Here is a 27,544-nt window from a genome sequence, read left to right as displayed (position 1 = left end):
TGCACCCCAGGAGACCATTGGTCTTCTTGGCCACAAGGGCACATTGCTGCCTCATGCTTAACTTGTGTCCACCAGCACTCCCAGGTCCTTCTCGGCAGAGCTGCTTTCCAGCAGGTCAACCCCCAACCTGTACTGGTGCATGGGGTTATTCCTCCCTAGGTGCAGGACCCTGCACTTGCCTTTGTTGAACTTCATGAGGTTCCTCTACGCCCACCTCTCCAGCCTGTTCAGGTCTCTCTGAATGGCAGCACAGCTTTCTGGGGTATCAGCCATCATAAACAAATTTAAAAAATCTATGAAGATCTATATAACTTGCATTGCAAGTCCCATCTCCCCAGATGCTAAGGTTTGCAAAGCAGTATTTAGTATCCAATACCAAGAAAATTAGGTACTGCATATGCCAGTGAAGTAGTAGAAGAAATAGCTATATTAATAAAAAACTATATATCTTCATCAGTCTGAAGCAAGTATTCACAATCATTTATGAAACAGCAAGATTTGAAAGCTCTCAGTGTTTTCTGAAATTGTGAAAGAAATAATTGGGGTTCTTCATTTACAAAAAGCTGCCAGTTTCATTTTAAATGCTGTATCAGCTATTACCCGAGATAAAAAGCTAACCTTTGGCTTTGCTTTAGTAGACAAAAATGATAAGATTTCTTATTTTCTCGCTGGGAACTTGTAAGAATTAAAAAAACCTATTCTGCTGTCCTTACACATTTTTAGCAGAGTCAGTTTTATCAGACATTTCAAAAATTCCCCTGCACTTTTTGGACATATTTGAGTTGCCAGTGCAAGCTGGGATGATCAACAATAGAACACATTTTCCCACTAAGGCCACCAATCCAAACTAAAATGCAAGTCAACCTCTATGAAACTTAATTTTTTGTAGACGGTAATGGAGTCGAGAACATTTGAGTAACAATTCAAGGTTATTCTACAGTGAAACCATACCCTATATTGATGGTGAAAACCTCTGCATCTTTGCAAGATATTTCCACCGCTAATCAAAGGGTTTTCTTAGTATAGTAAGAAAACTTCATGATTACCCAGAGACTTTATTTGGCATCATCAAGAATCAGGCAAATAGTTATGTGCAAAGGAAATCTCACACATGCTGCACGGTCCCTTCATACCAGCCCAGCAAACGATGACAAGGAACCTCTGGAATTGGTTATGCCTGTTGACTTCATCTAACATTTACATGTTGAGTATACATCCTTAGAAAAAATAAATAGCTATTATGCCATTTGTACTGATCATATCTTATTTTGAGTATTTTCTTGACCAATTTAGAAGCTTAGTCTTCGCTGATTACAGAAGAAAATTGAGATAAGGAGGCTAGGCCCTCCAGAAAGAGAGACATATGTGGGCTGAATAGTACTCAAAAGATGTGTTAATTTCTAATTTAGAGCCCCAAAACATAGTAGCACCCCAAATGGGTTAAATGAAAAGTCAAAAAATGGCCCTAATTATGAGAGCAGGAAAGAGTAGAGAAATAAGTGCCCCCAAATAACTTTTGTTAGGTGCCCAAAATTGGGTGGGATGAATCTGATCAAAATTTATCATTGGTTGAATTCACCAACAATGAGGAAAAGACAAGCCTATACACAACAGAAAAGTGTTCTAGCTGCTAATCTTTTCAGAGCCTTTCCATCTAAAATACAGTGAACGAAGGGCAGCTGTATCTATCGCTTCCAGATACCAATACAGTTTGAACACTGTAAGGATAGTTACTCTTGAATAGTCATAAAGAGTAAGGGAAACTAATCCTATTTGTATTTGATTTTATACTCAAGCCACCAGAATTTCCAGATGGCAGAATCAGCTATCCTTTATATTGTTCCTTTTTTGGTGTTTTTAATTCTGCCATTTCTCTGCTCAAGCTTCCTGGTACTCAGCTGTTCTGCTTCATATACCCCAAACTTCATTTCTGCAGCTGTGTTTCTTTGAAGATGTCACATTTGCTATAGAATTGAGGTCAGAAGTCTATTTTGTGATCCAACACTGCTATAGTTACTGAAATCAGTATTTTCTGCATTTATTTTTTTTCTTCTGGTTTACGACATTGGAGCTTAAGCTATCCATTAGGTATTGTTAGGTACAATATTACAGAATCTCTGTGTGTAACAAAGCTTCTGGTGGTCAGCTTAACAAAGGCAGAATTCTATTTTGCTTGCCAATTCTTTAAAATCAAGTTTAACTTCTGTAACTAATCTCACATCAAAGCACGCTGTTCAGTACTTTTTGTTTTTAATAAAAGGTAAATTTACAGTGTGATAGGGCATCATGGATCCCTGAAAATCCCAGAGAACAATGGAACTCCTTTCTTTGGAAATCCTTCAGTCAAATGCAATCAAACAGGCTTGAGCACCATAATCTCTGAACAGATGGGGCACAGGGGACACTGTTGCTGAAGTTCATAATTCATTCCTCATGCATTATAAACAGTTCATTGCAAGGTCTTATAGAAAGCTAATTCACAAGTTATGTTACAAAGCCAAATACCATCAACTAAATTGTTGTCTGGGTTTTTTTTGTTTTTTTTTGTTTTTTTTTTTGAGTGTGTGCATGTTTGCTCCCCAGGAAAAAGTACTGTGGTGTACACAATCCATTCTCATTACGGTTAGTCTTGCTATGTTTCAACACAGAGGAAGAAAAACGTATTACTCAAGGACAGGATTTTCAGTAGTGTCTAAATCCCACTGATTTTCAATAGAAAAGCTTCATTGCACATCCTTCCCCTGTTACAGCCCTCAGCTACTGCAAAGAGACTGGCTGCTAAGACCTGCAGAATGTTGAAATAAAAAACCTACTGTTTACTAAGTGCTATGGAAATCCAAACAGCAAGTCACTAAAACTGTGTGCCTGATTGAAGAGACATACAAGAGGAGTACAAGAGACAACCTCCCTAGCACATGAAAGAGAGAAAGATCCTGCAATGACCAGAGTTAGCAACTACCTTCAACAGAACATAGACATCAGCCAATATTATCTATCAGGCATGGCAAACCAATTTAAATGTCTACACAGCTGCAGTTCTGTTAGAAACCTTGATTTCTTATTACTCACTTGTGTCTTCATTTATCTCTTTTCCTAAGGTCAAATGGAAAAGTTATATGGTCTTTTATCACACATAATGTTGGGACAGTTTTTTGTAAAGGAACAGGAGCAATCACACTGGGACCTCCATTCAGAAAAGCTCGGCCATTTCAGATCACTTGGCAGCACACTGCCATGGCCTCACCTTTGCCATATGTCCAAACCATCACTGCTTAACTTCTGTTCAAAATAGATCTGCAAAATTAACCTATGTCTTATATAATAATGGTCACTAGCTGGAAAAACTAATATCCATTAAAAAAAAAAAATCCGTATCCTTTATTGACTCTTAGCTTGTAAAAAACTTCATCCTGAATACCTCAGATGAAATATTTATAGCATATAACTGAAATAAACTTCATGTTCATAAAAATGTGAGTCCAAACTGATGTTTGTAGCACTAATGATTCTCTAACTGGTCATAAAAGACCCTTTTTTGGTATCCACTCTATTTTATAATAATAGACAAATAAATAAATAATATAGTTCCAGGCATATAATCAAAACAAACATCTTGCAAAAAATTTATTAATAAATGATTGCCTCTCATGTCCATTTCCATAATGCAGCAATTGATTTGGTCACACTGAATTCTTTTTTATTGCTTCATCATAACCTGAAAGGATATGTTAATTTTAGTTTCTTTAGCCTTAGGTTACTCAAAACGACTGTCCTATCACGCATTTGCTTAATTCCAAAGCTTTTAAAACACTGCCGCCTTCACCACTGTTCTGATTTCAAGCACATACAAAGTCTCATCATAGATGCTTTTCCATTTGAAAGTCAACTCAGCATTATAATTGACCACAAGAATCCAGACTGCTGGGAGCTTACCTTCAGATCTTAGGGTATCTTACTGTTTGTCAAGAGTAGCGGATGATGGATATATTGCTGTCACAAACAATCATGATATAGCTAAAAGACGTACGGTGCAACAAATATTGAAAACATTGCGCTAGCTTTGATTGCTACTAATGGAAAATATCAACAATTTCAAGTGTACTATAAACCAATATAGTCCATTATTTGTATCAAAAACTTCCTAGAAGTACAGTGTAATCATCACATGAGATGAGATGTAAAGGAAACCTCTGGAAAAACTACAGATTATTCACTGTAGATGAAACAGGTAGAATAATCTCATGTGCATGACATTTTTAAAGACATGCAAATTCCTTCATCTCATGTATATGTCATTAATTAAACACTTGGTTATGAAATAATTACTATGGAGCCAAAAATCTACTGCCTGTTCATTCTGTCCTCATGTACAGCGAAAATATCCATTTTATTTACCTAGAAATTAGTGCTAAAGAAAGATACTGTAGCAAGAAGGAAATTTCAGTCAGGAAAAGCAATACAATTAAAAATATATATATAATAATAATACAGAGACTTTACCAGGACTAAATTTTTACTTTAACAAACTTTTTTTCCAGCTTTTTGTGAGACATTTCACAATTCATACTTAAGTTTTCAAAAAGCCTTTTTTTTCCTGTAACCAGAAGTTTCTGCTAACAGCAATAAAGCAAATTTAGACTAGTGAAGGCTTCATCCTAGACTTTCATGGAATTGGTGAAGGAAAAAATAAAATTCTTCTATGTATCTACAACAGTTTATTCTTTGTCTTTTTGTTCCAAATGGTTTCACTGCAGGAGAAACTGCTGACATGAAAGTAGAAAGGAGAAGCAGGATAATCATAAATCCTTTTGAAACAAAAGGAGAATTCAGAAACACTGTGTCCAAGAGCATCTTAAATGAAAGTCGTGGTCCTGATAGAGAAACTTTAGAGGAAGAATTTCTGTCTGCCAAAGTAGGGCATAATATTTCTGGATCTTGCATTTGCTTTGGAGGCAATGAGCCATCTCTACAGTGAACATCAAATGAAACAAACCACAACTCCCTAATTCCTTTATAAGGAATAATTTTAATTTATAAGTAAAAAAACATACAACCAATGAATTCACTTCCAACAGCCTAAACTCACTGTATTTCAGTATTGGACGGTCAACCAGTTAACAAATGAACAAAGAGAGGTCAAGCATCAAGTTTAAAATAGATGTCTTCATTTTCATATTTACCTTTAGGTCCTTTGAACAACTTGATCTCTACCACGGTCTCCAGAATAGGTCTCCTTCGGCGAACATACAGTCGGACTATGGAGCCAGCCTCTTTCAGGGCCTCCACAGCTTTGCTGTGTGAGACTTCTGACACATCAACCTCATTCACTCGCAAGATACAGTCGTTGACCCTACAAGAAAGACAAAGAACCACAGACAGTAAATGCTTCAGCTGTTATTTTGGACTCAACAGAGTTTCATCAGTAGTGCTGTAAAATGAAAAAACACTTCTTTGCAAAGTTTGTCAGACAGATTCAAAGCAATATGCCTCATCACTGATGATGATAAGGGAAATGGAATGCTTAACGCCCCCAAAAGATGATCCTGATTTGATCTAAAGTCTAGCTAATCACCTACACCCATTGTCCTCCTCCATAAATTGGGGCTGCATCCACTAGAGTGATAGAAATGAGTAATGAACAGCTTCTCCTCTTTACAGAGACTTTATTGAAAGACTCAGCAATATAATCAAGTTACAACATTCATGCTTCGTGCTATTACTGCTATGCTTGCTCTTAAGGAAATCAGTTGATTTAATTTAATAGAGATAGACCAGTAATCATCCAAATACCTCCTTAAATCTCATACTTTTTCAGCAGAGCCAACCAATTTCAACCATCAAAGTAAAAATGCTGTCCTACAGAAAGCAGATAATTTGAAAGGAACATTACATGCTAAATAATTTGAGTAAATATAATTGTTTATATTTTCATCACTGACTGTAGGTTCTGAGACCTGCTGTGCGGTAATATCATTTATTTTTTGTTAAACTACTAGTGAAATTCCCTCATACTCTTATTAAAGGTATCTACTATATTATCTTAGGAAAAACTAATTTCTTCACCCTCAAAACGTCCTGGTTAGAGTAGTATTCTCCCTATCTTGCAGATTTGTCCAAGTTGAAAAGGAAATTTGTAGCCTAAGAGCACTAAAACCAATTTCCAAAGTAGTGGGCTAATGACTTAACTGCTGAACCATCCTATCTTTGCCAATGCTTGGTAAGTAGAGAAGTGCAAGTTCCAAAGAACTAGATGAACTGAAACTATACTGTTCTTATGCTATGTAAATTTGCTATGAGATGCTTCTAAGTATTTTAGGTACTGAAGAAAAAGGCATAGATAAATGAATGTGTTATTCTGTATGTCTAAAAGGACAATCAGCGAAGAAAATAAGGGACGCTAAAAATATTCCCATTTCCTGTATACTTCTATACACAAAGATCAGCTATGATATGTAACCCATTGCAGCAAAAGAAGACTTGAACAGTATATTGCTCAGGAGTCCTAGCACACAAAGCGAGAATGAAGTCTGAGAACTTAGAATGGATTTTTGTTATGTTCTTATGCTGTTGTTTTTATTAAGAAAAAAAGAAAGAAAGAAACTATTTGAAACCAAAGACATATTGTTTTATCAGCCTTTTGAAAGAACATTTATAGAGGGAAGTGTTTATATTAGCTTTCAACTGACAATTGGTTCAACTTGGAAAGGAAATAAAATTGAAACTTCCTTTCTGATAAAAAGTGATGTATTGCAAAGTTTCCAGTTTTCATTCAATGATGGGATTTGCTGCTTTCCTTCAGCCAGAAATATTAATTTTCCAAATGTATAATTTTGTGGGTTTTTTGCATAGTTATTATTATTTAAAGACAGAAGCTTGTGGCAGTGAGCTTGGGATACCTTTCCCTTCTATTTAAATCTTCACAGCACAGTTCCTACCACGCTCCAGCTCTACTCTCTTAGTCACCTATAAATGCTGCAGCAACATAAACCTAAAATAATAATAGCAAAATATGTCACTAAACCAAATAATTAAAGAAAAGTACTATCCTTTAAAGACTTCTTACCAGTTTGTTCTGGATCTGCTTACCTGCTCTTAAGCTTACAAATTTCAAGAAACTGTGCAAGCATCCTTGAAAGCTGATAATTGCCTCAATCAAGTAGTAAAAAAACCAAGAGGGCCACAATACTTAGCCACTTATTAGAAATATAGCAGGTGTCAACTGGTAACGATCACTGTTTGGTCTGTTCTGCAGTATGGTGCACTGCAGAGAAGCCCAAAGCAGTCTAACACAGTGGCAAACATCCCTGAAGAGCTAATTGCCCTGTCGAGAAGCATTAGCCCCCATGCGACTCCGTAAAGCAGCTAGTAGAAGCACAGCAATTGAGCGTGGAGGTTGCGCAGCTGCATCGGGCCCAAGAGCTCGGGCATGGACATGGAATTCTCCTGGGACCAGCACAACACTGGAATGTCGAACCCTCAAGGCAACCTCACTCAGGTCCTGCTCAAAGCAACCAACCATGGGCTCGAAAACAAGGGACAGATCTGTGCTCTGTGGAACTGATTAAAAAAATAAAAAATAAAACAAAGCTGCAGTTATCCACACATCTTAGTTATTATCAAGACACCTCCAGTCTAATCTGCAGTCTATTAACTGGGTAGCCCTGCTTCTCAAAAATACAGTTACCTTGCTTTCTATTGCAGAGTAGCAACCACTAACAGATTATTTCCAAGCAAATCTAGCCTTTTTTTTTTTTTTTTTTTTAAGCCATCTTCTCCAAAAAGCTGAAATTGATCTGGACTTTATTCTTTCATCAAAGCTTTGCAATCACGATAAAAATATTGTTACTAAAGGAAGATCAGCGCAAAACTTCTTAGGTATCAGGTAGACAACATAAGAAAGAGAGAGAAGAACTAAACTTTCACTTCATTTCCTTGCTCCTGCTCTGTCTAACCTTTTTCCTCAAACTTGCCCTATCAAAGGGTTGATGCTTGCTTTCTTCTAGAAATCATGAGAACACAACACTTTCAGCAGGAATACAAGATTAAAAGAGACAAGCTGCAGGGACTGATTATTAGCCTTTAATAAAGAAATAACAAATCATAATATAGGTACATTACCTGACCCTAGGAGAATCTGTCCACCAGGTTATGAATACAGACAGGGAGATGCTTCCCTTTATTCATTTATTTTTAATTCTGATATGCACCTTTTCCATCCTGCAGTAAACAGAATTTACAGTATACGGGGGTGGGGAGAGTGGAATTCTTGGTACCTGCCCATATCACTTCTTTCTCTTTTAAGGAGAAATGCATTTTTTTATGATTATTTTTAACCATGAATTCAGAATAAAGGCTGGGATCTGAATTTTACTACACAGCAGCCCTCAGATCTGCCATTCCAATTACAGAATGTAGAGCTAAAACTAAATGGCAATGACATACATATACCATGTGGCATACTGTTTCCTTAGGTATAATCTAATCCCCTCTATTCAGCTATTCACTAGGCACATCATCCAATTTCTGTAACAAATTCACATTTACACTCAGGCCCCTTTCTGCCATTGTAAAGTAGTATAAAGCTACTGTTATATCTAATTTAAAAATAAACGGATAAACCTTAGCAGAAAAAGAAAAGATCAGATCTCATTTGCCATTTCTGGTTCTTTTTGGAAACTAGAGAGTATCAAGCACCCATGAAAATATATTTGATGAAGGTATTAGCCAATCCTAATTCAAAATTTGACCCTGTATGTTTTATAATGAAATTACAAGTCATCTCACAGAACTTACTGGCTTAAATATGCTTGATAATTTACAGCTTTGGCAGAAGAATAATTCAGGATTTGACAGGATTTCAGACAAACAATACAAACCTATAACGAAAACCTTGCAATATTTTAACATTAAGGCAGTATTTGAAGCATCAAATTTAACCTATTCTTCTAGAAACAGCAGAATAGTCTGTGCTCCTGAGGAATGCAAATAAGGACTAAAAATTAAATATTGCACTTCTGAGGAAAAAAAAGCCTTCATTCTCTCAAATCTTTTGCAAGTGAGACTAATCTATTACAACAAAATAGTTTGAAGAAAAATATAATCTTTTCCCTTAAGACACTGCCTGGCACCTGAATCACAGCAGCTCCTGTGCAGCCTTGAGCAGATCACTTGTTTTTTCATAGTCTTTTAACAGAGGACTAAAAGCCCACCCATTTTCCACTTCCTTTGTCTCCTGTTTACAGTCTAAATAAACTTTCTAGAGACTCTACACCTTCTTGGCTCATCTCAAACAGTGTCTAACCCCCAATGCAACCTCTAGGCACATTCAACATAAATAATACATAATGAGTAAAAGCAGCTTTCTGCCTTTTCCCAGCTGCATTCACCCTTGTCACCAGTCTCTAGAGGTGAAGGATGAAGACCAAAAACTTCTGCTGTTCACAGAGCTTCTGGGGCGTATGCATGTAAAGACAAGAACTAACCTCTTCCCCTGCATTTTTGTAAGTAAATACAAATAGGTGGAAGTTTTCTCCACCTGTGCTGGCAAACCAGTTTCCATCTGTCAGCTGCGTGGAGCCTGAAGGCTGCAGTGGTTGAGCTAACAAGTCCTGCCAAAAAGCAGGGTGTACTCGTTCAAGCCCAGCGCCATGCTGATGCAGCCTCACAGCTGACACCAGCACTGGCTTGATTTTCAGCCCAGAGCCTGCAGAAGTGACTGCATCTGAAATCCTAGGGATGTTTTTGATTTCGGTATATATTTAGATATGACTACAATATAATGGAAACCAAGTCTGTCCTTCTGTGTACGACAGCTGTCGACATGAGGTTATGGAGGGTGACCTGAAACTCTGTTAGCTGCCCCCACAGTCCACTCTTTGCTGCTTTGGATCTTTGCAGCGGTCTCGGCATAAAAAGAGCCATCTCTCTTTCCACCTCTGGCATGCTCCCTTTGAAATGATAGGATGCAAAAGGTGCAGCAGAGCAGTGGAAAGTGCCTGCAGCACCATGGATCCAGCTCAGTCTCTCCGTGTCCATGCAAAGTCTCAGTGGCGATTGTGATTCCCTGCTCCAGGACCTACTAGTGAGAACCTCATGTCCTCCAGAAGGTAACAGCTGTGTGGGTTGCACGAGAAGGCAAAAAGTACAGAGGAAGTTCCTCCTTGGTATACCAGGAGTCCAATGATAAGTTAGGAGGTAGATATGTCTCCTCTAATGCAGTCAGACATTTCAGACAAGCATACAGGAGTGTTTAAAGTCACATCAACGTGACTTACAGGTGTCCTACCAGAGGACTTAAAACTTTATTATAGTTCCACAATAGAGGCTGAACTCAAATTGTCAGGGTATAACTCAAATTTCAGAAAATCCTTCTGAATTACAGAATGGGTTATTGCCTGAAATGATTGTTTACAGATCCTTACTGAGACCTGACACATAACCAGCACAACTGCAGTACTATCATAAGACACTTTTACATTTATTGTCTACTGCTACTGCTTTCGTTACTCACGGATTTTCAAATACTACAGTCATCTTAATGAAATGTCAATGTATTTAGGGTTTGCATAATAGCAACTGCATCTGGAACTCAGGCGAGTGGCTGGTAACAATATCAGTAAAAAATATTAGCACAGCAGCTTCTTATCATCCACAGTGTCTCTTTTCTCCTCTCTGTTTCCTTTATGACTCTAATTTCCATTTTTGAAGTTGCAAGACAGAAACAGGCAGCATACTGCACTATATAATTAGGAAAGGAAAAGTCCCTGCAGCCTCTAGATTGTTAGAAGAAAATATATTTAGAAATTTGAATATGATCCTATTTACACAGCTTCAATATAGGATGCATCAGCATTTTCTCCTCCCCCCCCCCCTTTTTTTTTTAAGGTCTTAAACTCAGCTGCAAGCCTTCATTCCAGGCACAGAATTAGCCAGAAAGCAATTTATGTCTTGTTTAAAATACTTTGGATCCTTTCTGCATTCTAGCCTAGTTCTGAGAACTTCCTGGGGTAAGGCCAGGGCTTTCCTTCAGTTAACCCCTTCTGCTACACTGAACAGATGCTGTGGCATAAAAGCTTTGGATTTCATCATAATTTCAACATAAAAGCATTATCATTTTATGAGGCATCCCTTTATCACTGGGTGTCTGTTTGGGAGTGCTTGTGTACACCTCTTGCTCAAAAATTTCCGCCAAGCTAACATCTAGAACCCAAGAGAGTCTGAATCTGAAGAGAGCTCATCTTATATCAAATTGGCACAATGAAATCCTAAGCTAGCTCAGACACTGATAGTGGTAGATCTAGCATGGAAATCCAGCTAGATTAATCTTTTCCATTTGTCTACCGGGTCAATTACCTCAGGTAAAAGGCCACATTAATGCAGCTCTGCAACTTCCAGTCTACCAGCTAGCTCATTTAGAGCTAGCTTGAGTACCTGCGCAGCCCTGCACTGTGACAGTCACACGCAGTGACTGATTCCCAGAGGCTGCTCATTAATTGGAATAAGTACAGGAAAGAAAAAAGAACAGTCACAACCATACAGTGTAAACAACTCTCCCAAAGATTTAAATCAGAGTGCTTGAGTCCTGGCAGCAGGACATCTGCAAAAACACAGAACTGAGCAACAACGTAAATTAGCTGTCACCCAGGCCATACCGGTGTAGATGCACTGGGCCTATGTAGCTGAACATCACTGACCACAGCCCTACCGAGTGCTGAAGAGGCCTACCTGGATATCGAGCCCTTTGCATAACGAAAACCTGCTGCTCCTATTGCCTGGATTATCACCTTATAGAGATGATAAGAGCTAAAATGCATAGAGTAAAATAGTCCCCGGCTGCAAAGGCAAACGTTAAAAGTTATATAAGGACTTAAGTCAAACCAACGGTACACGTAGCCTGGTATTTCTTTCCAAATGCGGTCAACAGCAGATGGTAAAGGAAAAATGTAACACAATATTTACCCAGAATACTATTCCAGCTGCTGCTGATTTATGGCTCTGAATAACTTTGATTTACACTGAAAAAACTACTCCACTCAATCAAAAAATGAATAATTTCATTCCAATACCCTTTAAATTAAAATAAAATAAAAGGTTAGACAATCAGGGGAAACAAAAATCAAAACTACCAGCTGCTGTCTTATTATCCAATATTATCTCCTAGAAAAATGTTTTACCTACCTTTCTATCTCTGTTTCCATCACTGAAGCTGTTCTACTTTGTATAATATAATGCTCTTAAATTGCAGTTGAAATCTTTCATTATTCAGGAAAGCATCCTCAATACAACTAGAAAGAAATTCTGCTCCTTGCTTTGGCTTGATGAAATACATAAGTATTTTGCAGAAACTGTAACAACAATAGAAACTAATGCAGGTGCAGACAGGATTAACTCAGGTCAGTCAGTGTTCAGGACATCCATCCGAGATTTAGGAGACCCTCGTTCACAACCTCTGTCTGAATCTCCAAGGGGTGCTCTCACCACTAGGGTTCTCTGGCTCAATTAATATTTACTTGTCTTACAGGAACTTTGAGAGAAAACACAAATAGACACTCATCTCAGAGCCCCTCCATTTGAATGGTCTGATTATGCTTGGGGACGACGAGGGTGAGCTCACCTTGGGAGGGGAGGAAGGTGAACCCAGGTCCCCTTCAGAGGTGAGCTGAAAGGGAATGATTTTGCCACTGCTTTTGTGGAAGAAGGAAGCCCTGATTTACCCCTTTCCCTCTCTTGCTGAAAAGCAATTTGGAGCTAATGTTGTATCAAAAAAATGTAAGCTCAGCTTTAGTACAGTATTCTGAAGTCTTTTTAGACCTGAAATTTGTAGATAGCAAGTTTTTATGTGGTAACGCAAGCAGCACTCTATTGACAAATGCTCTCAGGCAAAGGAGATGTTAGAAAAAGCTTACCAAACTCTTACAAATCAAATAAAGAAACTGCATAATTTAAACAAATTGCTGAATATATTGAAAACTTAAAAAAAATTACTAATGCCTAATGCACTAAGCTTCTATATTTTAAATTACTGATTTCCAGAAGAAACTTGGCAAGCAATTAATCTCAGTCAATTCTTAGGTATAAGAGTGAATTTCTTACTGAAATTTCATAACTAATACTGCATGTAAACAATAACTTGACCTTTTTACTATTATTCAAAGCTGTATAAGAGCTGAAGTTTCATAAACGATGCAAATTGCTCACAACATGTGACTTGGGATTACTTAAAATTTACTCATTGCACGCTCCTGGAACACGTCTAACAATATCCAGAAGCTAAAAACGGTTGCAAATTCCACATCAACTCCAAATATCCTTATCTACACCGTCACATTAGGAAAAACAATGCAGTTAAAATTTCTCACCTATCTGCCCCAAGGTCCAGCCAAGGGAACAGATAGATCTTGCTACACCAGGGGTCATTCTGGGTCTGTCTGATCAAATCCGGAGATGTTAGGGATGCTCCACAGATGAACCCACCTCACACACCTACCAGTGTGGAGTGAGGAGTGGAGCAAAAACCAATTTAACAGCTCATTTAACAGCTCACAGAACACCCTCACCTCATTGCCTACACTCTGGGGAGGGGAAATAGTCATTAACTAATGGTAGCTCATATCATAGGGCGTAGCTTCACGGGGCTGAGGAGGAGGAGTAGCTAACACCCATCCAATTTGCACACAGACAAGCTCAAGCATAAATTTTTGGAAATGTGAGGTCTAAATACATACAACAGGAGGACTTGCTTTATTTCCTTCTTTTTTTTTTTTTTAATAAAGCATGTGTATCCTGAAAGCAGGATAACACCCTACTGCTATACAACACCTTCAGAGGTCTAGCTGCTCTAAATCATTTATAATGAAAAAGATCTTCTGTGGCAAAAAGTCTTCAGCCACTGCTTGGCCAGCACAACTCAAAGCGAATTAACTCTCCTTTGCGAGGCAGGCCACACCTAGCGTCATCTTGTACACACTTTACCGTGTTTCACTTCACGCATTATTCTTTTGAAAATACGCCCCGGCTGAGAAGAAGCCCCTTCCCCAAGGAAACACGTAACCCTCTGCGCAGGAAGGGCTGGGGCCTGCGGTGCCCGCGCACCTGCCGCGGCCAAGCTGACGGCTTGGGGCGAACGCCGCCCTTCGTGACAAACCAAAACACCCTGCCGCCCACTAAGGACGATTCTTTTACTTATCAGACCTGGGATTCCCGCCTTAAGTTGCAGGAAACCGGGTGCGACTTTACTAAAAACGACGCGTTTGGGGCCGGGCAGACCAGGCAGCTGCACGAGGGGCACGGGGCCGCTAGCGCCGCCCGATAACGTTAGCAAGTGCCGGCCGAACACCCGGTTAGTAACCGAGCCACCGCTAGGCCCCGTGAGACCACGCTTTTGTTGAAACGCTCATTTCTGAGGGGTTTCGGTACAGCCAGGGAGAAGGAGCCGGAGAGGAAGGAGACGGTTAAATTAAGGCAGGCGGCTGCAGGAAGGGGAGGGGGGAGAAGCGCGGCGGTGGCGGCGGCGAGGGCGCCTTCGCAGAGGCAGATTTTCCTGCGTGGTCCTGGCAGGAGCTGCTCTTCTCCTCCTCCTTCAGGAGCTCCCCCCGGCCTTTCCCGTCGGAGCGGGCCCTGCGCTCCGCCACCCTTCGCGCTTACCACATCTTCCCATTCCTCCGTCCGGGCTCTGACTCCCCCGTTATCCTCGGCCCCTCCGCTCCGGCCGCGGCGCTCCGGCGACGGGCGCCAGCGGGGACGGCAGCCTCTAACGGTGGCCGGCAGGAGGGCTTCCCCACGCGCCACCCGTCTCCACGGCTGGCCAAGAGCGGAGAGCGGAAGGAGGAGGAAAGGGAGGTTAGGTAGCTGTGGGGTAAAGAAAGGAAAACACACACACGCAAAGAAAACACGCTGTGAAGTGTGAGGAAGGCAGCGGGACGTGGCAAGGCTCCTCCCTGCTCGGCCGGTCGCGCCGGCCGCGTGGGCGCAGGCGGGCCGGGAGGAGGCTCGGCCGCCTCGGGTCCGTCCCGTCCCGTCCCGCCGGTTCCCGCTGGCCGTGGAGGATGCGCTTGGGCTGCTGCATGCAACCGGCTGCTCCTCGCCCGTGGTGAAAATCTGCGAGCCGACACTAAACCGTCTGAAGCGCGTTCAGGTTTGTGCAGGAAAACCGGTTACGACAGACAAACCCAGGAGGCGATCCCAGTATTTTTACAAGCACTTCTCATCCGGGGCTCTCAACGGGCTTTGCAAATATGAACTCGCTCAAGCCGCGCCACAACCCCCCGCCCGAGGCAAAGATAATGATCCCGATACCCGTTTTCCAAATGGGGAAACCTAAGCGCAGGAAGGAGAAAAGCGCTGCCAAAGCTCAAGCTGAGAACAAAACCGAGCGGTCCTGCCTCCCGGGCTCCTGCACTAACAAGTACAAAACACTCCCTTCCGCTCCGGTTTGATTAAGAATAGTTATTCCAAACAGAGGTGTAGCATTAAAAAAAAACGAAGGTAGAGCGAACACGTACTTCCAGTTCAGTAAGAAACTTCAGCAGCTTCAGAGCATCAGTACCATTACGCTGCGCGCTGAAAATTAAGCGTAGAGATGGCTGCGGCTTCAAGTAGTGTGCACGTCAGGCGGGTGAAAAAAATCCCTGCTTTTCGTCATGACGTGTTTCAGAATAACACGCAGGACGGTACAACACAGGCAGCGCATCCAAACTAAGTCTGTGCACACCTTGCGAGTCTGACGTCAAAAGCCGCATGCCGTGGGGAAATAAATTTCGCCCCCCCTGCTCCAACGTCTGCAGCAAAAGCGGAGCAGGGAACGTGAGATACTGTCAGCAAAAGTGATTCGGCTAAAGTCTGAAAGTCCAGGTGCTTATTCGAACCGCAGCCGAGTTTTGACAGCGTACGGAATAGCAGGCCATCAGCCTCCCAGTGCGCTAGCGTTTCTGGCTTTGGCTATCAGAAGCAAAACGTTGACCCAGCTTTTTCCTAAAAGTTTTAAGAATTTAGCCTTTTCTCTTTGTGAAGAATTACTTTACTTTGCCTTTTTTTTTTTTTTGGATAGTTTAAGTCAGATCGTATTTCATCTAAAATCTTATTTTCAGATTTGGTTGGAATCAAAAGAAATGGAAAACTCTGAAGATCCCCAGAGGGTTACACCTGTCGAGTATAGGAACAGATGTGTAATATTTTTTCCTTGACTAATGCTAGACTCCATAGAGAGCTGATGATTTCCAAGGTATGTAACCACAGAAGGCTTTTTACTCCAGATGAATTATCGCTGTGCTATTTAAATGCAAAGCTGCGATAGCAGTGCATACATGCTGATGAAATAATCACTCGGATTTGGCTTCGTGGTGCTGTTCTGCTGCTGCAGCACTCTTGTGTTATTATAATTTCTGGTGGGGTGGGTGCTAGATGAACACTTGTGAGAGAGACCTGTTAACCAGTTCAGTACCATTGCATGAAATACCTAGTGAGTTGGGCATACCGTAACTGCAGTGTATCTAAAGCTCTAATAACATGCTCCTTTGCTTAAGTGTTGTTCACAAGCAGCAGCTCCTATCAGTGCAAAAGAGCTCAGAAAGTCATAGGGGGAAGAAACTGATCCTTTGTGTTTAAAAAAAAAAAAAAAGGCGCTACAGAAATGGCCATTTCTATTATTTATAAGCAGGGCTTGGAAATTTGCCGGTGGCAAATCCAAGATGCCGGAGAAGTACCTTTTTCTTCCCATTAAATTCTGTTCCAGGTACCTGAGAATTGAGCTGTTAAAACAAAACATAATTTCTCTTTTCTTTCCTGCTTTGCATAAGCAAATTTTGGCAGCCTGCCAAATTATTTTCAAAGTAGGAAAAGCAGAAATAGCAGAATTAAATTCAGAGACATGCTGGGGATCTGCAGCACAAAATAAAGAGTTCAAACTTTATATATGGGAGGGAAAGAAGGATTCAGTGAAAGAAAAGAGAAGTGAAAGCAGCAGAAAAGAGAATTACATAATAGCATATTCCATTGATAACAAAGAATAAGACGATAATTTAAACTTTGCATCATGGTAAGCCATGTTCACCCACCTTTTTTTTTTTAAATAAATGAAAGTTGGATTTTGATTTTATGATCTGCCTTTTTTCATGTAGATCCCCTATGATAATTCTACTTTTTTATTCCACAGTAGCTCAAAAATAGTATGCACAGATACACAGACAATCGCACTTAATAAGCTCAAACTTCCTAACACAAACCAGGACAGAGTAAGCAGTCAATAATTCGTGATCTAATTTATGGCTGTCTGCAAAGCAAGCATGTTTTGCTTAATGGGGTGAATGTCTCTCTATTAACTTACTACTAAATTATGTACTGAACTAACAGCATTGTCAGAGGCCTGTAAACAGTGCAGATATGAATCAGTGTTTTATGGCAGTACTGTAATTATAATAACATCCTGAACAGGCTTTATGCCATTGCAATGCACATAAGCCTGGTGCTTGATAGGCTTAATTCAAGATCAAAAGTTAACAAACAGCGATACAGGCAGTGAATCACAAAGCAGACACACTTCTGTTTTGATATGTAATGATGGTGAAATACAGCCAGCTGTTCAAGCTGGTTGAGAGACACATGACACCCTCTTAAAGGACATATTCACTCCTGGGAATAGCTTTTCATGTTAATCTGAAAAGCTGCCCCCAGTTTTTCCCTGTTCTCTCCCAATTCACTTCCTCTCCCAATTCACTTCCTCTCGGTAAGCGGTCTAGAGCTACAAATGGACACCAACAGGTACCAGCCTTCATCTAGCCAGCTCACAAGTGACCACTTGCTCATGTTCCCTCTCCTCCATTTCTTCTTTCGTTTGAGTTTCTCAGGCAAACTGCACACAATAGTTATAGCACTGTGATTTTCTATTTTAAAATTTCAAGCGTTGAATTAACAGCATGAAATTCTAATATTCCCTCTCTGTTCCATGTTTAGTGAAATACAGAAATAATAAAAAAAACTCTGAACAGAGTGAAATTCTAATATTCCCTCTCTGTTCCATGTTTAGTGAAATACAGAAATAATAAAAAAAACTCTGAACAGAGTGCAATCTTGAGTTTTAAATGCATTAGTTTTTGTTGTTGTTGTTGTTGTTGTTGTTGTTAACAAGATATGCATGAAAAAGGATCTTCTTATCCTCAGAGTTCCTCTCTTGCTACTTACACCTAGCTAAATTCATAATCCTTTGACACATCCCAGTGGATTAACTGATAACTGAAGAGAACACAAATCTTATTTGTTTAAAACCTTTGCTGGTAGTCATTTGCTTAAGCCTGCAAGCCACAGAAATAGGAAATCACTATTCTATTCCAAGCTTTCTCACTGATTTGCTAGGGGACAGAGGGCAAGTTATTTTGGTTCTTGTCTCCTCCCATCAGCATGTGTATTATGTTCCTTTTCCCACACCAAGTCACTTTGAGAGCTGAGGAAAAAAAGACTCAGTCAGTCTAAACTATTACAATGATGCTAGAAAAACAAAGCATGCATAAAAATGCAGCATTTACACAATCCTAAACCTCCTGACAATCACTAATTAGAGTAATATCAGGAAAGATATATTACACATTTGCCAAAGAAAAATGAACACTTCACTGCCTTAGTGGTTTTCAACCTATGATATTTGGATAACTGGACATCCACGTGCTGTTACCCTGCCAGAGGTGACTGACAGTAGCTGTGCTTTTCTCAACGTGTTTAAGTTCTCCTTAAAAAGATCAACACTACTATGGGGGGGGGGGGGGGGGGAAGGTAGGTTCACAAATTGGAAGAAACTGGAAACCAGTTTCCTAGAAAAAAGAATGAATGGAATAGCTACAGGTCCAGGCAGCTTAACAGGGTAATGTGCCTCTAGACACAACCACATTCTTCCCTTTGACTTACCCCTCACATCAACCCTCTTTCCTTTTGAGTACAGCTCAGGCTCCAGTACCAAAATAACCTTTGGTACAACATTAACTCTTAAAATTCAAGCTTAAGGAAGTCCAAATCTGTCTGACAGTTCTGCAAATAAACTTATATTCAGTCCCATATGCAGTAACAACATGATTTTTGAATCACTGGTTCAGTAAGATTCCTAGGACCACAAGATTGGTATGAAAATATAAGCTTTTAACCATTATTGTATCCAAGACACTTTTTATTTGCTTTATAGATTCCTAGACCTTTTAAAACTCACATTTACAAGTTTTCCTTCACTAAAAAGGCAATGAGAATTTTCTGGTTCTGGAAGCAATAGCTAAGGAACTCATATGACCCAGTCATTTGTGCAGACAGATTTTTGACAAAAATATCTCCACTACAAGGCTGGAATAGGACTGTAAGAAACTAAAAACAGAAAGAATGTTTTTGACTTAAAACAGTTTCAGTTTATGATTGATGGAAAAAATCATATTTTGGGGGTATCTGCTCATTTATACTTAGTCATAATTGACACCTTTTCATTATTCTTTTATTAATTTTTAAAATCAAATTATATCAGACACTGTGCTTCTAGTTCCATAAGTTGATCGCTCCCATTTTCACATTGTATGATGAATTTTTTTAGATGTACTGTATGTTGCTGTTTAAAAGTCAGAATCTTACTTATGATCAGTGTCAATAGAAGGAACTGCTGAAATGATATATTGGAATTCCTTGCTTTACCTAGGCAATGGAGTTAACTACTGTACGTATTTTTTCTCTGAAACAAACTTAAATAAAGGCCTTGAGCCATACATTACTGGAGCTCTTTTTCTTCCAAGTAGAAAAAAAACCTCTAAATTCAGAGCTTCTTTATCAAACTGTAGATGCTTGCATATGGACAACTGACATTTGCAAGATAGAAGCAGAACTTTTTAAGCATCAAAAGTCTTAAAAGATCAAATGGTTGAGGGAAATTGTCCTTCAACTCAGTGGGAATGGTTGCTGCTTTTGGAGATTTTATATTCTCTGTCTGTCAATGACTTGAAACTCAGAGCTTCAAAGTAACATGGTATGCAGCATTCAGCAAAAACTAATTTTCAGTCAGTCCCAAGCTTATTATATTCATATTTAGTAATAGTAATCAAATCCAAAATTAATTATTTTGTATTCCATAAAGTTATCTACCAAAATAAACCAGAAAAGCAGCATTTTTCTCTATGATGTATGGACATCATAAAAGATTCCACAGCTTTCTGTATTTTGTAAGCTGAGGAGTCTGTGTCAGTGTACTTACCTAAAATGTCCTCTAAAGTCAGAATTGTGCAGTGTATCAGTTGCCATACTAGTTTTAGAAATGGATGCATTTTAGAGAGAGTATTATGCAAAAATAGTAGTTGTTAAAGATTTGAAAGTTCAGGAAAGCATTACAGAAACAGGACTGTGTTATTAAAACTAATACAGTCTGAAGTAGCTGATAAGTTTTACTACTTTTTAAGTTTTGCTGTAGAGATATGAGCCATGAAGTGATACAAACCCAAACCAGGTATTGTATCTATTGTCAGTAGAAGTATTATGCTCCCCTAAAGGAAAAAGGAAAACAAAAAAAATCACCTTTGCTCCAATCTCACAAACAGTTTTTATATATAAAGCATAATCTATAGGATCAGAGAATAATTCAGTTTGGAAAGGACCTCTGGAGGTCACCTAGTCCAACCTCCCGCTCAAAGCAGGGCTACCTTCAAAGTTATATCAGGTTGCACAGGGCTTTGTCCAGGAGAGCTTTGAAAACCTCCAGAGATGGAGATTCCACAACTTCTCTGAGCCACCAGTGACAGTGCCTGACTATCCTCATTGCAAAGATTTTTTTTCCCCTCATACTCAATTGAAATTTCCGTTGTTGAAACCTCCAGTTGCCTCTAGTCCTTTCTCTGTGTATGTCTGAAAAGAGCTGGGCTCCGTCTCCCCTCTGAGGTTGTGGAAGACTGCAATTAGATGCCCCCCAACAGCCTTTTGTCCAGGCTGAACAAACCAGCCCCTCCTCATGCATCTTATGCCCCAGACCTTTGACCATCTTAGCGGCCCTCAGCTGGGCATGCCTCACTCTGTTGATCTCCCTCTGGCACTGGAGGACCCCAAAACTGACACGCTGTTCTAGGTATGGACTTACTAGTGCTGAACAGAAGGGAATAATCTTGCCCTGCTGGCTATGATCCTATTGATGCAGACCTCCGTGTGCTGGCCTTCATTGTTGCAAGGGCACACTGCTGACTCATGTGCAAGTTGTCCTCCAGGACCCCAGGTCTTCTCTGCAAAGCTGCTTTTCAGCCAGGCAAGCGGCCAGCCTGAACTACTGCAGAGGGTTACTCCATCCCAGGTGCAGGACTTTGCATTTGTTTCTGTTGGACTTTTATGAAGCTCCTGTTGGCCTACCACTTCATTTGTCAGCCCATATAGCCACATAAAAGATTTGCAAGAGTTTGTAGTATTAAGTCCATTCTTGCAGATCACTTTCATCATCTCACTATTTGAGAAATTTTACTTAGCTCAGTTAGATCAAAGGCACTTCATGTGAAATGCAATAAAAGTGATTTTACAGGCTTTTATGATTTAAGAGCAGATCATAGATTTAGAACACAGTTCAGACAGTCCACACTACTATTTAATATAAAGTACCTTCAGGCAGAGTCTGAGGTAAAAATGGACACCAAAAGGCATATATTTTTCCTGTCCATAAAAACCTATTTCCTACTCCCAATGAATTTGAAATTGGACTCCTGCTAGGAACCTGGGTTATAGTCGTTCTTACTGGATATTACTGCACACTGTTGAGCTTTTGTTCCTATAGAGGGGCCTCAGTTGATAAACACATTGTTATGTAAAATTAATTATCAGGTAAGCCAGGGGAGACTGCCCCAGGATAGCTCTTCCCGTCAGTGGCATATCAGTAATGATCACTGATAAATATGTTCTTGGGTGTTCCTAAAACATGACAGGATCTGTTTCTTTGCTAGCATTGTAGCAAAGAGGAATCCACTTTGCAGAGAAAAGAAGGAAAGAGAAATCTTCAACAGGTAAAAATATTGTGAAATAAAATAAAATTTTGCCATCCAAAACCTTATAAACTTGGAGTCACGCAGACTTTTTCACTACTGAAAATGACAACGAGATCTTTTGAATGATTTCTGCCCTTCCACTATAAAATACTGAAAAAACAATAATGTTCTATAACAATGTAACATAAATATGCAGCTTGTGTTTGCCTGTAAGAGTAGGAAAGGTAGGTGAGTACATATTCTCATGCATTATAAAATTTTAGAGCAGTTTGTGGGAATCTAAGGCAGGAAAAAAAAACATCTTTTGAGCATTGAGGAGGGTACAAAGTTACTGAGAAGAAACTCCAGATACTCTGCATAATGATTCATGTCATGTCATATGTAGCTAAAAATCTGAGATTTTCCCATTATTAATTTGCATGTAGACCCCACAGGATTAAGTCAATCCATTTGAATGGCAGTTTTCAGAGAGAGATTTTGAGGGCCTTGCAGTTTTATTTGAAGTAAAAAAGTTGTTCAGATTCAATTTTAAATAATTGCATCCAGATATTCAGAATTAACAACAGAGAAACTCAGTATAGACAAGGTATGTTTACAAATGAACAGGGCAAAAAAGCCCATGCCAAATATATCTTTATCAATTATTTTCACTCTTGTGGTTAAATTTGAATTATAACATTGTACTTCAAAATGTGCTAACAAATATTGTACTCTAAGAACATTATCTAAGTCTTACTAATAAGGTAACTGTACTTCTACTACTAAATTTTTATTGCAAAACACAGAAAGTTTGCCAGATCTATTCCTAATATGAGTTAATGAACTGCATTAGTATATCTTTTGTGGATTTAGAAGGTCTTTGTAAGACCTTTACAACACAGTAATTACTAAATAATAGTGAGTTAAATTCAAAGTAGCTAATTAGTATAACAATGTTACAAAATACTTGATTTCATATAAAGATAGCACAAAAAAACTGCAGTTGCTCATGTCTTCTTAACTGTTTCAAACAGAAGAGCTTTCAAAAGTAGTTAAAATCTCTATTAATAAAGATATTGTTAAATTTTTCAGGGGATTCTTTATTATTTGTAGTAAGGTAGGCGTAGGTTTAAGACCCCCTTATGTTGTTCATCTTGTCAGATTGGGTAGCATGATATCCAAATCCTAGTATTTCCTGATGTTCTGTCTATCAGAGATGCCTTTCATGGAGTTTGTCCGGCCAAATACAGCCATTTACGGTACAGATCTCCATATCTGAACTAGTCACCCTAATTCCCTTTCATTTAAGTCAACAATGAAAATATAGACCCTTTTAGCATGTGATTCTTCTGTTCTGTTTTAGACATTGACCTTAGAATGAGATGAATCATGATCTAGAAATGCCTATTTTTCTTCACTGACTGTAAGGGAACCCTAAGATGACTAGCTTAGAAGGTAGATATCCAAATTTTAGTCATAAAGTTACATGAGATGATTCCCACTCCCTTTGTCTATAATCATATTTAGACCATAAATTCTTCAAGCACTGACATCCACCATGACTCTTCATCACCATCACAATAAAAACAACAATCATTTCCAAAAAAACCCCTCCCCAATTGCTAACGGAATATAAGAAATATCCTAAACGTGCTCTAAAAACTGGCAAACTCCCTACACTTTTAACTTTGACTTAAGGGACAAAGTTTTGGCAAGAATGTTCCTGTTACCATCTGGTCACATTTCATGATTTTTAGACCATCTGTTTTTGGCAAAGAGCTCAGATTCCAATGCTGAGATCATGAAAGCTTCAGAATTTTATTCCAAGATTTTCAGCTAAATTTTCTTTTTGGAGCATCAGAAGTCTTCGCGACAGACACATGGGTGGCAGTCTCCGTGACAGACGGAAACCTTCCTGAATTCAGTCCATAATGAAAGGGAAGCACGAACACTTCTCTGATACTTCTTGCTTGAGATGTGCTATCATGTATTTGAGAACCACAACTTCCAAATGACACTGAGTGAGCTACAGCAATAGACTCTTCTCAAGATATAGAGCACAGCAGTCAAATCCTCACTGAGCAAAATAAGCCAGTTGGAAACAGCAGATAGCATACCTCACCCCTGCTGTCAAAACCAACAGGGAGGGTCTACAAAACCTGTGGGCATGGAGAGCTGTGGTTATTTAGGAATAGCTCTGTAGTTTGGACAGTCTAGGTAGCCCTACTATGTAACTCCAGGCATAGTCCCTTAGCTATGAACTATAATGATCGAGCACAGAAGACTTTCATGCTGATATGCCTATTTCATCGTTGCGTCCCCATCTTGACTCTTGTGCTAAATGAAATAACTGGTAGAAAGCTGGAGGTGGCAACAGCAAATGCCCCTTCATAGAGGCACCTTATTCAATTGCTTAACTAACCTTTACTCAGTTGCTTTCAGCTACTTAAATCCATTCTCCCACTTCAGCAGACAGAAGACGCTAGTCATGTCATTTACTTCCCCCCTCTACGTGAAAGACTCAGTTCACATCCAAGTGCTGCAAAGTAGTTTAAATACACATTTCATTTCCAAACATACATAATGAGCTAGTTTTTACCTGAGTCTTCCATCCTCTGCTGCAGCTCCTCCTGGTATAATCTTAGTAATAAATATCCCAGGATCGTCCCCAATGTGTGGGTTATCTGTTCCTCCAGCAATACTGAACCCCAGGCCAGAATTCCCCTGAAAAAATAAACAAAAGAAAAATGTGTCACCAGATGCTAGATTTCTGCAGACTTTCGCAGACGTTCATGAGCAAAGTATCCTTGCCTCTCAAGGAAGGCATTTTATTTGGCAACACCATACTTTCAGGTGCGTGACTCAGACAGAAAGATATTGTCAGCTAAAACAACAGAGGCTGCAAACACGAAGAACTCCCAGAGTTAATGACAGAGTTAATGGATGTTCCTACAGAAACAGGACTAAACCTAAATTTAATTGTTTTCAAAGCATCACATAAATTAGCAATATGAACTCCAATATGAATTTATCCAACTCAATGAGACCTAGAGGCTAAAACCACTTCAGAGCTTTTAAAAAGACAAAAAAAACCCCAAACTTAATTTATAAACAGTGAATAACTCCGAAGTATTTTAGTACACCATTTTCTGTTCAAAAGTGATCATTGTTCATTGCATGATCCTTGCATGCTAGTATTTCTTTTATCTTAATGATTTGTTAGAATTAATTGTTTGGAAGATTCATTATAGTGATCTATTCAATAATCTTATTTATTATTACTAGTACTTGTGACAACAACATGACAGAGGCTCCCTTTCCTTTTACACACATAAATACACTTGCAAATGCAGTCAGCGTTCCTCACACACAATTCTAACCAGCAATTCTTACCCATTTTTGGAAATATATATTAGTTGTTGAAGTTTTTATAAATAAACTAAAAGTGATCACACACATTATTTTGAAAATAATAATAAATTCAATGCAATACTGTATTCCTTTAGTTTTTCTCATTCAAAAATATTTTATAATTAGATATTGATACTTATCACTGCAATATAAAGCTATTGCTGTTAAATGCAGAATATGTCCATTGCTGTGGGTGAAACAGGTTCAGTGCAATTTATTCAGCGTCTCAGCTTATTGGGAGTTTTTCTTCACTGTCACTTCTAGACAGGTATCTGCTTCAGTCCTAGAGAGAAAATTGCTAATAAAAGCAGCATCTCTTTTTCTTTTATCAAATCTCTTTGAGAACTTTTGATTACTTTTTAACCTTTATTTGAATTGGTAGGTCAGGCACGAGATGCATTTTGTGTGTGAAAGCCTCCATGTTGCCTGTGTGCAATATGTCAAATTTCAAATTCTGTCATCAGTATTCTACATTCGCAATCGATGCAGTTCTCATTACTTAAGAGATGTACATGCAATCTGCAGCTCTGCTATCAGCATATAATTGTGAATAAATTTTCAATAGGGGACTAATTTATAATCCAAGGAGAAGGATTTAGGACTACACAGGTCTTAATGCTTCTCTGCTAGCTGTAATATGAAAAACATTTTAACACTGAAATACTCTGTATATATTTTTCTGTAGAGTTAATAAACTTCTTCAGGCTAGTGTTATAAATTTATTTAATCTCCCTTTCATCATTAGGATCATCTCAGATTCAGCTTATTTTCCCAATATTTTAGAACATGCCTAATTATATGGTTCAGTCAACACCAGCTTGCACTCTAAAAGTACTTCAAGAATACTTTCCCATAAGTTTTCCTATATGTCATATTATAAATGATACTAATCTTCTCAACACATAAGAATAGAATAATGTATACATATACACACTTCAGGAAGCTAGGAGCAAGAGCCTTAAAACACTGCTAAAAACATGAGCAAGTTTTTAAAAAGTTTATTAGAATAACTAACACTTTATTTTAAGAAAAAAAATAAATAAAAATAAGGAAATTCTTATTTTTATTCTTAATTCCAAAGAGAGATTTTTAAAAATATGCATTAACCTGTAATTCTTGATGGGGAAAGAGGAAGAGCAGGATGACAAGGTGGTATTTGGATACAACTTTTAGTTAGGAAGGGGAACACAAACAGATATAACATAATAAAAGAGCATGCCTGAAGAGCTTTAAAAACTATAAAAGCTTGCCTGTTATGTGGGGTGTGCTTAACTGGTACATTTCTCCACATAAAGCTCATTAAAATTCTTCACAGGAAATAATTTTTGAGAAGGTTTCACATTTTCAGTGCACTCTCTTCCTCCTACCATACTCTTTTCCATTAACTTTTTAGAGCTAAAAAATATAGCAATGCCCACTGTAAGCAGTGATGTGGTAAAACTGCAGCAGAATCAGTGCTGACCCTTGACATTTATCCATAAATGTGCATCTGCTATTCTGCAAGACTATTCCAATTCTGACCCTTAGGAATAACCTTTTAAAAGAACAGGCCAACACTCCTCACAGGCACTTTTGTATCCTGAAAATTTCAAGCAATTATTCTGGCTGCAGTCCTGGACTTGATCAACAGGATATACAAGCTGTCACACAGGAGCTTGCTCAGCGGTTATGTATATACCTGCAAGGCTTTCTTGCACCAGAAAGTTAGCTGCAAAATTTAAGTGCAATTCCACATTTTTTTTTTCATTGTGGTTCTTGAAATGTCTGCATCATCTACATAGAAAAATCTTTTCTCTTTGTATGTGGTCACTTCAGCTCATGGTCAACGTGGCTAAGAACATGGCTCCATCACTTATGGGAAACTGGCCTCTTAATAGCCTTGGGCTGAAATATAGTGCAATAGGAGCATTCTGGTTAAAATCTTTCGTATTCAGTTCTGAGCAGCAGTACTGATATAGAGCTCCCTCTCCTTTCCTCATGTTTTGCCCCCTCTTATTAGCATGGAAGTTCATCAGCATACTGTTATATTAAAAATTCATCATAGTTATAAGCTGTAACTCCAAGTTCCAATTAACTACTGTCTACTAACACTCTGCCTCCTGAATCTTTCTGCAAAGGTTAGCTTCCCACCCTCTACCTTTTGTATCCCTTTCTCCACCATCCCATAAAATTGTGTTAACCATCCTCCC

General features: G+C 39.0%; 1 protein-coding gene across 1 annotated transcript in view; it reads right to left on the bottom strand.

The window, feature by feature from the left end:
- Positions 1-27,544, bottom strand: part of DLG2 (discs large MAGUK scaffold protein 2) — an 856,812-nt gene that overhangs the window by 327,829 nt on the left and 501,439 nt on the right. Inside the window, exons 6-7 of the mRNA XM_013943075.2 lie at positions 24,544-24,668; positions 5,181-5,350 (exon numbers count right to left, since the gene is read on the bottom strand). Coding sequence (XP_013798529.2) covers positions 5,181-5,350; positions 24,544-24,668 — 295 coding nt within the window. The remainder of the gene's footprint in view (positions 1-5,180; positions 5,351-24,543; positions 24,669-27,544) is intronic.

This window comes from Apteryx mantelli, chromosome 1 (assembly GCF_036417845.1).
Source record: "Apteryx mantelli isolate bAptMan1 chromosome 1, bAptMan1.hap1, whole genome shotgun sequence".
NCBI classification, from domain to species: Eukaryota; Metazoa; Chordata; class Aves; order Apterygiformes; family Apterygidae; genus Apteryx; species Apteryx mantelli.
Note: the sequence above shows the minus strand (reverse complement) of the source record. Positions and strands in the feature narration are given on the sequence as shown.